This window comes from Mus caroli, unplaced genomic scaffold (genome assembly GCF_978045245.1).
Source record: "Mus caroli unplaced genomic scaffold, Mus_caroli_1 scaffold_14, whole genome shotgun sequence".
NCBI classification, from domain to species: Eukaryota; Metazoa; Chordata; class Mammalia; order Rodentia; family Muridae; genus Mus; species Mus caroli.
In genome coordinates, this window is record NW_028227269.1 from 5705322 (window position 1) to 5718120 (window position 12799).

Below are 12799 nucleotides of genomic sequence, written 5' to 3' on the forward strand. Positions count from 1 at the left end.
CCCCTGCTCTCTCTCTCTCTTTATTTTTATAATCATATTAGCTTTTATGGGAGCAATTCCAGCTCTTTGTCCTTTCTCCTGGAAATATATCTGTCTTTCCTTTTTCTCAAAGCCAATAATCAATCCCTCCTTCCTAGCAATACATCTACTGTTTATTGCACTGTTCAAGCAAATAGGCAGCTTCAAGCCATAACTGAAGTTTTCCCGAATGAGAAGAATTACCATAGACAAATTTCATCTAATTGCCAGAAATAGATAGGTACCCACTCAGACTCACTAGAGTCAGTTGTTCTAGAAAATTGACAGCATTATGTTTGCCTAAGTATACATGATGCCTAAGTATACATGATGCCTTGGATCTAGCTTTGACAAATAGAAGGAAGAGGAGAAAGAGGAGTAGGAGGAAGATAAAGAGGAGGAAGAGGAGGAGGAGGAGGAAGAGAAGGACAAGGAAAAGAAGGATGTAAAACGCAAGGAATACCATCAAGTAGAAGACTATAGGACAAAAATCAAAACTAGTCTTTCAGATTCTGCCTCCCCACTCTTCAGCACCCTATCATTTAAGTATATCTCATCATATGCCATCCTCATTCTTCATGCCATGCTGGCTTTCTCTACTTCTCTGCCCACTTGATACAAGTGTCCCCATATTAATCCCAAGTTATGCAAATCTTCAGCTCAAGCAACCTCAGAGGCCAAGTAAGACTACAGGATTCCAATGACAGAAACCCAAAGAAGAAATGCATTCCATGCTGTCCACTTAGGCTACAAATAGCAACTAAATGTCTGCCAGCAACTAGCACATTCCTTTGTGAAACCAGGTGGTACCTGTGTCAAAGGAACAAGCTTTATAGAAATGGGATAGTGTCCTGGTAGATATTCCCAAACTTCAAAGCAGCTGTACTATAGCACTAGGTGCTTATTAGAATTATATATAGTTGATCTGCAGAGAACCGTAGGAAGAGTGGGGTCTGCAGTAAAGAGGGCAGTCAGAACCTATTGGACCACCCAGTCAATGATCTTTAGTGGTTGGAGCAACTTCCAGGAGCAGCTGGAGATGCATAGTGGCCGTTTGTATACACTTGAACTGACACTGGAAGTGGAAAAGCAGGAAGTACACCGGAAAGCCACTGAGCACAAACAGGAAGATGTATAGGAATTCCATCTGCGGATGGTCAATGATGGGTGCCAACACCAGGTAGAGAGACACCAGGAGCATGATGGCAGGGATGAAGGTGGGAACCTGCAAAAGGGCACAAAGAAGTTATTTGATCCCTGAACCTGGAATGATGAGGGTGTCACTGTGTCCTGTCCTTCCTATCTACCTCTCATTTATTTCCACCTGCCACAAGTGCCTCTCCTCCAGTATCTCCTAGAATGCCAGGCTAGGCCAGGGGAGCCACCCCTGGGCTATAGGGGGCTCTTTAAGAAGCAGAGTCTGGAACCCAGACTTTCTCTGTGCTATGTGGCCTCAGCGTTTGTTTTCCCTCTTTCCCCTTCATGGCCCTCCAGAAGAGAAATAAATGGTCAGTATCCCTCACCACCCACTCAAATTGTGCAATGTCCTACAAAACATAATGACAATAGCAACCATTGATATATGCCTTGTCTAGGCTGGCAGTTCTCAACCTGCGGGTCTCGACCCCTTTGGGGGGTCACATATTAGATATCCTGCATATCAGGTATTTACATTATGATTCAATAACTAGCAAAATTGCAGTTATGAAGTAGCAATAGAAACCATTTTATGATTGGGGGTCACCACAACATGCAGAACTGTATTAAAGGGTTGCAGCATTGGGAAGGTTGAAACCACTGGCCTAGGCCTTGAAGAAGGTGACTGTCCTGAAAGTTACCTTGTAAGTGTGGGGAAGATTCTTTGTCTTTATTCGCAAATACAGAAGACAGGCAAAGGTAGTTCCATAGGTGAGCCAGGACAGGAAGCTGCAGCGAGAAGTGGTAAAGGTAGATGAGGCCTCTTTGACGGGACTTGCCTGCATCAGGACAAAATACTCAAAGACAACAAGGAGCATTTGGTCTTCTCTAGGAGAGCCAAGGATTGCTGTAAAGATAGCCTGGTGGTTAGAGCGCTTGCTGCTCTCACAGAGGACTCGGGTTTGGTTCCCAACACCCATATGGTGGCTCACAAACATCCTTAACACCAATTTCATGAGATCTGATTACTCCTGCTGACCTCTGTGGGAACCAGGCACAAATCTGGCACACAAACATACATGCAGACATAACACACATAAAATAAAGTCAATAAATCTTAATTAAAATTTTAAAAAGCTTAAAGATGACCCAGTGAGTCACAAAACAAAAAGACATGAAATTAGGATAGGAACTTGGTAGAAGGAAAGAGTGTGGCTTATGAGAGAGGAAGGATAAGAGAGAGTAGAGGGATGAGTGTGGTCAGAATATATACTATAGACTATAGACTATAGACTATAGACTATAGACTATAGACTATAGACTATAGACTATAGACTACAGACTACAGACTACACACTACACACTACACACTACAGACTACACACTACACACTACATACTACATACTTCATACTACATACTACATACTTCATACTACATACTATATATTACACACTATACATTATATATATTATATACTACATACTACACACTACACTACATACTACATGCTACATACTATACACTATATACTATAGTTCATAGTCCATATACCATATACTATATATTACATAATACATAACATCATATAATATTATGTATTGTATATTATGTATTATATTATATATTATGTATCATACATCATATATTGTATATCATATATTATATATGAGATTGTCAAAGAATAACTGCTTCTTGCCTTTTAAACTAAAATCAAATGTGAAACTGTCAAACAGTATATTAATTTTTAAAATAAAATATTTTGAAAAGGAGACTACGGTAAACTCTCAAGGAGGCCTGTGCTCATTGGAAGGACATCTCACTGGAAATAGAGCTCTTCTCCCAACCCACCCTTCCTTTATGGTTGGTGACATTACATGTAAGCTGCTAAACACCCAATAAGCTCTTGCCTCTGTCCTTTCCAAGGTCTACAGTTTGAGTGCTTGCCACCATTCTGAAATGGTCTGGTGAAATGACTCAGCCAGTAAGGAGCTTGCTGCCCAAGCACAAAGACCTGAGTCCACTCTCCAGAACCCTGTGGGAGAGCCAGGTGTGTTGCTATGGCTTTGGAATCCCAGCACTGTGAGGGAGAGATAAGTGGATACCTGGGGCTCACTGGCTAGCCAGCCTAACCTATTAAGCTAATTTCACACTTGCCCATAAGTTCCAAATTGGAAATATTGCCCTAAGTTCTAGGCCAACATGGTCTATGTAGCATGTTCTAGAGCAGTCAGAGCTACATAGTGAGATGCTATATGTGCTAACTAGTTTTATGTCAACTTGACACAATCTAGAACTAGCTGGGATGAGGGAACCTTAAATGAGACAATGTCTTAGTAAGATCAGGCTGTGGGGCATTTTCTTAATTGTGATTGGTGGAAAGGGCCCAGCCCATTATGGGTGGTACCATTCCTGAGCAGGTGATCCTGCTTCTATAAATGCTGCTTTTACTTCTTCAGATGATGAGATGAGATGAGAGCTGTATCCAAGCTGGGCTGAGCCCAGAGCATTTCCTTCTCTGTTCTAACTATCCCTAGGCCTAGGCCTGGAAGCTTCTAGTCTGTGTACAATCTAATCTTCCATACTAACTGATTCAATCTGACTTCTTTCTGCTTCTGCCTGAATCACTCTACTTGGCCTCATACTAACTTTGGAAATACATCCTAATCTGACTCCTTCTTGTTCTCTGACTTGTTCTGTCTTCCTTTGTCTCTAGCTTGTTCTCTGCAATCAGTCTTTCTAAAACTGCTATACCACACCACACCACACCACACCACACCACACCACACCACACCACACACCACACCCTTCTCTCCCTCTCACTGCTCTTCAGTAGCTTCTCTTTCCTGTACTGTTCTCCTGTGAGTTGGACATATCCTATCTCCAACTCATTCTGTCAAATCTTTCTTTGATTCGTCACTTTGTCTGCCCCTCAATTAGACGTCATTTTCAAACGTGGCTGCTTCCTACTACAAACTAACCTTTCCTTCATTGTTCGGGATTAAAGGTGTGTACTAAGGACATATCTATGTTCTAGCCAGATCATACTTTAATCCAGGGTGTGTATGCATTCTGGCTGGATCATGTAGACCTAGAGGAACTTTGGATGTGTGCCAGAACAGCCATGTCGCTGGATTAAAATTCCTCTGCATGGTTCTATAAGAAAGGAAGCAGGCTGAACAAGTCATGATGAGCAGTCAGTAATCAGCACCCCTCCATGGCTTCTGTATCAGTTCCTCTCTCCAGGCTCCTGCCCTGTGTGATTTCCTTTCCTGACTTTCTTCATTAATGTTCTACGATGTGGAAGTATAACCCAAATAATACCCTTTCTTCTCCAACTTGCTTTTGGTTATGGTGTTTCATTTCAGCAATAGAAACCCTAACTAGGACATTGAGTTTTTAAAAATGTAAATGGCATATAAGAAATGACATCCAGGTTTGGTCCCCTGTCCTCCACATACACATATGCATGAGTACACACACACACACCCCTGCATACACATGGATATATAGACAAATTTTATCTAACTTGGCAGACAAGGTCCAGAACAAGCCGTCCCTTGAGGTGATCAGGACTGTAAAGTATTAGGTCCTAACTGAATGGATCACCCCAGGATTCTTGCTCTGTACTGAGACATTTTGGTCACATTCTCCAGTCTCTACCTGAAGACACCCACACCCTCAGACCCACAGCAGATTAGACTTTGTTATTACCATATAATGATTTCTGTCTTTCTCGTGGGAAAATATGAAAATAAACCATTATTTGTGACTTTCTGTTCCCAACAGCCACACCAAACACTGAACGAACGAACGTCCTGTTCTAGATTAGACAACAGAGCAATAGAACGAGCGATGCCTGAGAAATTACTAAAATACGCTCTGTACCTAGGTACTATGCTCATCTGATGCTCATCAGCCCTGCTTCAGATGAGCTTAGAAAATTACAAATGGGTATAACAAGCCTGTGATTTCTGTCTGGAGGAAAATATTAAAAGGAACCAGAGCATCCCCTTCCTATGGTTACATCATTCTCTGTACCTAAACAGCTTGTCGTGAATCTACACTGATTTCTGAAGAATTATATGGTACAGAGTCCAGAGCACTGGCTCAGTCTACAAGGGGGAAAAAATCGTACCGTACCCAAGGGCTCTCCAGCAGTACAATGCCTACATGCCCTTTAACATCATCTTAGGAGCAGAATGGAGGGCTAAGAAAAAAATGATAGCAGCAGCAGCAGCCCAGCCTTAGCGTGTGTGTGTGTGTGTGTGTGTGTGTGTGTGTAGATAAATGGTAGATAAGATAGATAGATAGATAGATAGATAGATAGATAGATAGATAGATAGATAGATAGATAGATAGATAGGCAGGCAGGCAGGCAGGCAGGCAGACAAACAGACAGACAGACATTATTTGGGTGTAAAATGATGCCCCCACAGCACAGCTCATGTGTTTGAAACATCTGGAGTTGCTGTTTTAGGAGATTATTGAGAAGTAGGGGGATGGAGGCTCAATGAAAATATGGGTCCCTGGGGGAGGGGACGGCCTTTAGATTTATAACATCCAGCTTCCTGTCCTCTCTCTGGCTCCTAGTCCACTGAGATATAAGCAAGCAGCTATACAGACCTCTCATCACAACCTCCAAACATTCTCATTACCATGCCTCTCCATCACATTGGTCTGTATTCTACATGTGCCAAAACAAATCCTTCCTCTTCTAAGTTGTTTCTTGTCGAGTATTTGATTGCTATGATGAGAAAATTTGTGTGTGTGTGTGTCTGTGTGTGTCTGTGTCTGTGTGTGTGTGTACGTACATGCATGCGTACGCACTTGCATATAGGCATTCCAGAAGACAACACACACATTCATATGTGCAACTTTGTACATATAAGGGTATATAGATACATAAATATACATATACATACACATATTCATATACATATGTCTAGGACACAGATATCAGCCTGTGAAATCTCACTCACCTTAAGAGGTTCACAAAGGTGCTGAAGTTTCCTGGGATGACCAGCAGTAAAGCCACAGCCGTGGTGAAGATCTGGGCTGGAACTGGTGTAAGTCGATTCACATGAATCATGGACATAAGCTGCGGCTGGAAAGTACAGTTGGTGTGAGAGAGGCTACTGAAAAGCCATAGGAAGCAGCCTGTCCCCTGTCACGCTCTGGACACCAGTGTGCCCAATCTAATGGTCATTAGTACCATGGCTTCCAAGGGGATGGGCTTCCTTGGGTTACTATGCTACCCAGGATTAATTATCCTCCAAATACTGTCTCCCTCTCTTTGCGACTTGTGATGGGAATGTCGTTCACAACCATTGATGTAGACTAGACTCTGTCACTTGATTCATCCAATAAAGCATGAGCACAAGTGACAAGCAAGGGATTTCCATGTGTTCATATGTTTTATCTGACAACTTGAACCCCTGACTCCTGAATTAATTAAGAAGCACTCTCCAGCAGCTACCTTTGTTTTGGTCTGGATACTTAAAATATGAAGCGTCATTCCAAAATAAGAATGACCAAAACAAACAGGGCTACAAGTAATACAAGAATCAACAATTCAACTATTACCTCAAGCCACTGGGATGTGGGGTTGTCTGTTATTCAATATTATTATTACAGTAACTGCTAACACAGGGGCAAAGAGCCTCTGAGGGAAAGGCCACTATGTGTACTTTGGCCCCCTCCCCGTGGCCTCTGTACTCTTGCTGTACACAAATAGACTTTATCACTCATATCTTTCAACCCACAGAAGAGGACCATGACTGCCCTACAACCTGGAAGTGATTATGAATACGTTAGAGAGGTACTGCATGGAATGTCCCCATTCATAGAAGAAAGGAGGGTGGCATCTGATTGGGAAAGCCCAGGCTTGGGCTAAAAGCTCAGGTAGGAGAAGGTATAGGTGAAAGGTGTCTCCGCCCCTTTTGCAGCACTAACTATCTTATGTGACCCCACTTCTTACCATGTGACCTTCTCTCGCAGCTGCATAGCACACGCGGCTGCCGCTGAAGAACCCCCCATTGACAGTGCCAAATGTTGAAAGAGCAACAGCCAAGGGCACCAGCCAGGCCCAGGACCCCAGAACTCGGTCCCTAGAACAACAGAGGGATCAATGGCAAGAACCCTAGCAGTAACTTTGAAAGTGACCAGAAGGAAACAGAAAACAACGCATTTAAAGGCAAGTTCAAATCCACCTAGGAGCGCCATCCTTCCCTATCCCTAATGTCTATCTAGGGCCCAGGCAGTGTACCGCGTGACTCACTCACCCCCAGCTCACAGCTATGGCATCAGAGGAGAGGATCTCCGAGGGTGACATAACCAGCAGGTAACTGATATTGACCAGGACATACAGGACGGTGACCAGGGGAACGGCAATCATCACTGCCCACAGCAGGTTCTGCTGCAGGGTCAGGGAGAAGAGGGCAAAGGTTAGCCAGTGAGGTCTTTCTAGGCCTTCAGAACAAACTCAGAACTATGCTATGCACAGGGTACTGGCCAGACCCTGGGGGTTGGAAGCTCTGTGTTCCTCCACCATGAGGTCATGATCCCAGTGGCATGGGCACAGAAAGACAGACGTGTGGGAACCGACAAGAGGTGCCAGGCAGACAGCAGTAGACATACAGAGGGAACGGTGGAGACATCACCAAAGCTTCCAGGATGAAGAGGGCCGTCACTGGGGCTCTCTCTGAGGCTTGGAAATGGCTCAGGAAGATGTGAATAAGAATTTTTATTTATTTGTTTTTTTTACAGAAGAAAACAGAAGAGAAAGAAAGCTAAAGACCTCACTAGTATGCTTTGCCATACGCAGTATTTGCCCCTCCTGGGAACATCCACTTCTGATTAGCCTAGCGGCCTTAAAGAAAGGACAGTTTCCAGAGCTTTCTGCCAGGACTGAGCTCTGCTCATAGAAATTCTTAAAAGTGGAGAGGGACACTGAGAACAGGGCGGCCATCCCGACCTAGCTCAGCTCTTGGCGGTCAGCCTCAGTGTTGATGCTGTCTCCTTCCCTGTGTACCCTGGTACATTGGCAGGCTCGGTCCTTTCTGCCCTCTTCAGAGCCGTGCCGGGACTCCAGTCTCCTCTCCCAGGAGGCCTTGTTTGACTGCTCTGCTTTGTCGGTCCACCCTCCCAAGAGGACTATATTGCAAACTAGGGAACAGAAAGCAAACAGGATAGCAACCGACTCTTGTATGTGAGTTCTCCCAGGCCCCCTCCAGCCTGAAAATCTGGGACTCCAAAGGAGTTCAAAGGAAAGTTGCCTTGAGCACAGAACAGGTATAGCAGCTACTGCTTTGCCACCCAGGGTGTGGAATGTGACTCTGCCTAGGCTCACACAAGTCTGCCTGTAGCCAAGGTGTTCTCGTTCTCACGGGCTTTATTGGGATGGCCCTGGCACAGTGAGCACCCAGTATGCATGACCCAACCTCACAGGTAGTCAGGGCAAGAAACACTTTTAAATCTAACCTCTTTCCCAGGTAATGAGCCATGACAACAGTAGAGCCCTGGGTTGGCTCAAAGACATGTTTCTGGCCACTATAGCACACAAAGAGTGAGGTTTTCTGATTTTATTCTGAGGGTCCTGAATTCTTCATTCAAACCCTAAGGAGTCTGCATAATAAGGGTGACCCTGACTTGGTAAAGTTTCTGTAGTTTCTTTGGTGCAGGAGAGGAGAATAAGAAATAAATATACCCTTTCTCTACCCTTCAGAGCAAGTTAAGGCAAAATTTTAAATACTTTGCATTTTGGCTTTGAAACCCCTATCAAGAAAGTCCCAGCTCTGGCAGAAATCATCAAACCATGGACCGTGTGACCCAATACTGTCAATGAATTTTTATTGAAACACAGCTGTGTTCCTGTATTTATCTACAGCAGTTTTCCTGCTACCACAACAGAACTGAGTAGTTGCAACAGGAACTAATGAGTAGAGGGCCTGAAATCCCAACTCTTGGATCCTTTCTAGAAAAGCTTTTCCTTTCTTCAGTTTGAGGGACCCTACTCCTTCCTCGACCTAGTGGAAAAGCCCATGGTCTGGCTTGAGGAAGTGGGCTCTACTGCTGTGAGACAACCCTAAGCATGTGCTACCATGGACTTTAGACCATCCCAAGCCGTCTGCCAAGAGTGTACCAATGAAACCTCAGAGCCTGAGGAGTAACTCGGAGCACTTGTTACAACAGTCCCTTTCCACACACAGAGAATTAGGAGAACAAAATTATATGCAAGAAATTAAAAATCACCAGGCATGGTGATTTACTCCTGTAATGTCACCATCCAGAAGGTAAAGACAGGAGGACTAGAAGTTTAAGGGCATTCTTAGTCACAGAACACGCTCAAGGCCCACCAGGCCTACAATGAGACTCTTGTCTCAAAGAAAAAATAATAATAAAAATAAGAATTAGTCCCTAGGACTCGTAGGCATCCTCTCCCTCTCCTCCCTCTCCCTCTCCCTCTCCCTCTCCCTCTCCCTCTCCCTCTCCCTCTCCCTCTCCCTCTCCCTCTCCCTCTCCCTCTCCCTCTCCCTCTCCCTCTCCCTCCCTCTCCCTCTCCCTCTCCCTCTCCCTCTCCCTCTCCCTCTCCCTCTCCCTCTCCCTCTCCCTCTCCCTCTCCCTCTCCCTCTCCCTCTCCCTCTCCCTCTCCCTCTCCCTCTCTCTCCCTCTCTCCTGCCTGTCTCTCCCCTGTCTGTTTCTGTCTCTGCCTTGTTTGTTTCTATCTCTCACTTGTCTTTGTTTCTCTTTCCTCTGTCTCCATCTGTCCCCTACACCCTGTTCTTGTGCTTCTCTCTCCAAGCTGCCCTTCTCTTCTCAAGTGCCCTCCCCTCCAGTGAGCCTTTGCCAAATCTCTGAAAACCAAAGTGCCCCTAAGCCAGCCCATCGGGGACAGCAGGGACAGCAGAAGACTTGCAGTTCCCATTCTGTGAGAATTTGAAATTCCTGCAAGGGAAGAAGAAAACAAACAACATCTCAGAAAATATATTTATGGCAAAGATCAGCATGTTAGTCACTGAAGATCCAAACGCCACAGCTGAGTCCCAGGTAGCCCTGAAGACCGGCTAGCGCAATGGTTATCCAGGCTAGCTCACAGGTAAGGTGAGGAGGTGTGACTGGTTTGTTCCCCATGCCAAAGTGGCTCCCAGGCTTCAGAAACTATGAAGTATCTACTGCAATGTTCTGGAGGGAACCATCCAGGAGGTGGCCAACAGAATCAATAAGAGTGCTGACAGTATGAGTTCAAAATAATTCCCCTCTTGAAGACTTCAATATTCCCCTGCAAAAAAGAAAAAGTGGGGTGTTGATAGTTAACCTAAGAGGCAGAAAGATGAGACCACGGGTATGATGCTTATTAAGAAGCCATAGTTAAAATCCCCTATACTACTCAAGGCAGATGGGCTGCCATACAAGTCCTAGGAGCACAGCAAGAGAACCTTGATTCCCATTAGATTGTTCACGACTCAGTTATTTGAGTAGTTGGAACATCAATTCCCGAAGCTGCAAATGGTCAGAGGTTCACTCACAGAAAAGCACACTAAACTCACCTTTGGATTCTTGAGCTCCTCTATTACTGTGTTGATATTACTCCAGCCATCAAAGGACCACAGCCCCTGGTAGAAAGCCATGCCAATGCGCCCTGCCTGCTGTGTTGTGTTGTGGAAGGCAAACATCAGGGATTCTGTGGAAGCATGGCCCTGCATCAGCACCACAGCCCCACCCACTACAATGACTAGCATCGAGAACACTTTGGCAGTCGTGCACACGTTCATCAGCACAGTGGACATCCGTGAGCTCCAGAAATTGATCAAAAGCAGCAGCAGGATGCAAGAAGAAGCCACAATCTTGACTATGACCTGAGGGAGCGAGGAGCAGCCTGGGTAAAAGGGAGCCAGTACATACTCAGCGAAACTCAGTGAAACCGCAGTGATGCTGGCTGGTCTGCCTACCAGAACGTATATGTAGATGACCAGGAAGGCAGGCAGAGAGCCAAAGGTTCGCAAAATGTAGGCATACTCTCCCCCAGACTCAGGAACCAGGCTGCCCAGTTCAGCATAGCACAGGGCACCCAGCATGGCCAGGAGTCCACAGGTTGCCCAGACAATAAGACTGGCTCCAGGACTGCCTATGTAAACCAAGACCCCTTGTGGTGACATGAAGATGCCAGAACCAATCATACAGCCAGCGGTCATGGACACTGCACTCCACAGACCAATCTCCCTCTTCAGCATCAGCCCCGCTGTCCCACTGCCTTGCTCTTGCCCCGCGGGCTTGTTGCTGCCATCTTTCTCCTCACTTCGCTCCATCTCGAGACTTCAGCAGACACTGCCTCTGGTTGTTGACAGGTACAGGATCTGGTACCTAATGTTCGTGGGTTTCCCGAAGGCATTAATGATTACAGTGCTGGAGGGAGTCCAAACTAAAGGGCAAAGATCCAGGGTGTGGTTTAGAAGGAGCTGATCAAGCAAGTGGTTCACCTCAAGCCTCAGCACAGGTTATCTACTGGAGCCACCGGTCAGTGTAACTCAAGAAAGGTCCGGGAGAGGAGCGGTCAGAATCTCTACGGACATGTTGAGTGTGGCTCAGTGACAGGGTGTTTGTTCAGCATGTGCAAGTTCCATCCCCAGCATAGCAGATCAGAGAGAGGGAAGATAGGAAGTGGGAAGAGAGCAAGAGGAAAAGAGTAAGAGAAGGAGGGAGAGAGAGAAGGAAGAAATTTCTGTTGCCCAGTCCCACAGCAACATTGTTAAATGACACCTGGATGAGTGTTCTATGTCGGCATGAGGACAGCCAAGCCTCTTCCTTCCTCACACATCTTCTCCCCCTCCTCCAACCCCCACTGTTCCCTTCTGCCTCTGGCATCTCCCTTCTCCCTTCATGTCACCGGTAGAGCTTGTACTCTTAGCCACTTCCTTCCTTCTTGCCAAGGAACAAGCACCATCCTATATCTTCACCAACCCTTCTGGTTCTTCTTTGAACTAGGCTTTATGCAACTGGCTTTAAGACTGTATTGGAATCCTTGTTTCCTGGTAGACTTCCTAAGGATGTTTCAGACTCCCCCAGGTGGTAAATAAACCTGCCTCCATGCATACTAACTGAAGCATAAATTGACAGAGCACGTGTTTTTAGGATGAGAGCACTAATTTCAAATCCCAGATCTACAGCCTCAAAGTTGTGTGAGAGATTGAACTTCATCTTACCCGCCCATCAATTAGGGAAGGCTAGCTAGAATTAACAAACAACCTGAAGTAGTTTGGACAGTGTATGAAGCACAGTAAGCATTTCATCGAAGTGGTCACATCCCTTACTCTCTGGACAACTTTCTTTTTTTTTTTTTTTTAAACATTCTTTTAACACCTTCTTTTTTTTTTTTTTAAGATTTATTTATTTATTATATGTAAGTACACTGTAGCTGTCTTCAGACACTCCAGAAGAGGTGCCAGATCTCGTTACGGATGGTTGTGAGCTACCATGTGGTTGCTGGGATTTGAACTCTGGACCTTCGGAAGAGCAGTCGGGTGCTCTAACCCACTGAGCCATCTCACCAGCCCTGGACAACTTTCATTAGTTCCACTGGGGAAAAGAGGGATTGGTGTTAAAACCAGGAAGATAAAAGATTCAAAGGATATATGTATTTTTATATG

General features: G+C 45.2%; 1 protein-coding gene across 2 annotated transcripts; it reads right to left on the reverse strand.

Moving 5' to 3' along the window:
- Positions 1–1012: 1012 nt before the first annotated feature.
- On the reverse strand, positions 1013–11461 carry LOC110307206 (b(0,+)-type amino acid transporter 1-like). Of its 2 annotated transcripts, XM_021179481.2 has the most exons (6): positions 10703–11461; positions 7439–7572; positions 7135–7264; positions 6137–6261; positions 1857–1944; positions 1013–1243 (listed from the first exon to the last, which is right to left on the reverse strand). In XM_021179481.2, exons 1-6 carry the CDS (start codon positions 11459–11461, stop codon positions 1013–1015), a joined length of 1467 nt encoding a protein of 488 aa, XP_021035140.1. The 2 variants fall into 2 exon arrangements, with proteins under 2 accessions (XP_021035140.1, XP_021035141.1); XM_021179482.2 differs by lacking the exons at positions 1013–1243; positions 1857–1944; positions 6137–6261; positions 7135–7264; positions 7439–7572 and adding an exon at positions 10372–10434.
- Positions 11462–12799: the final 1338 nt, after the last annotated feature.

Excerpts from the sequence above, each read along its gene's own strand:
- LOC110307206 (XM_021179481.2), bottom strand. The coding sequence starts at position 11,461 with ATGGAGCGAAGTGAGGAGAAAGATGGCAGCAACAAGCCCGCGGGGCAA. Across the intron at positions 6,262-7,134 it reads CTGCGAGAGAAGGTCACATG|CCGCAGCTTATGTCCATGAT; the intron begins GTAAGAAGTGGG and ends TGTACTTTCCAG. Across the intron at positions 1,945-6,136 it reads ACCTTTGTGAACCTCTTAAG|CTTCCTGTCCTGGCTCACCT; the intron begins GTGAGTGAGATT and ends TTCTCGCTGCAG.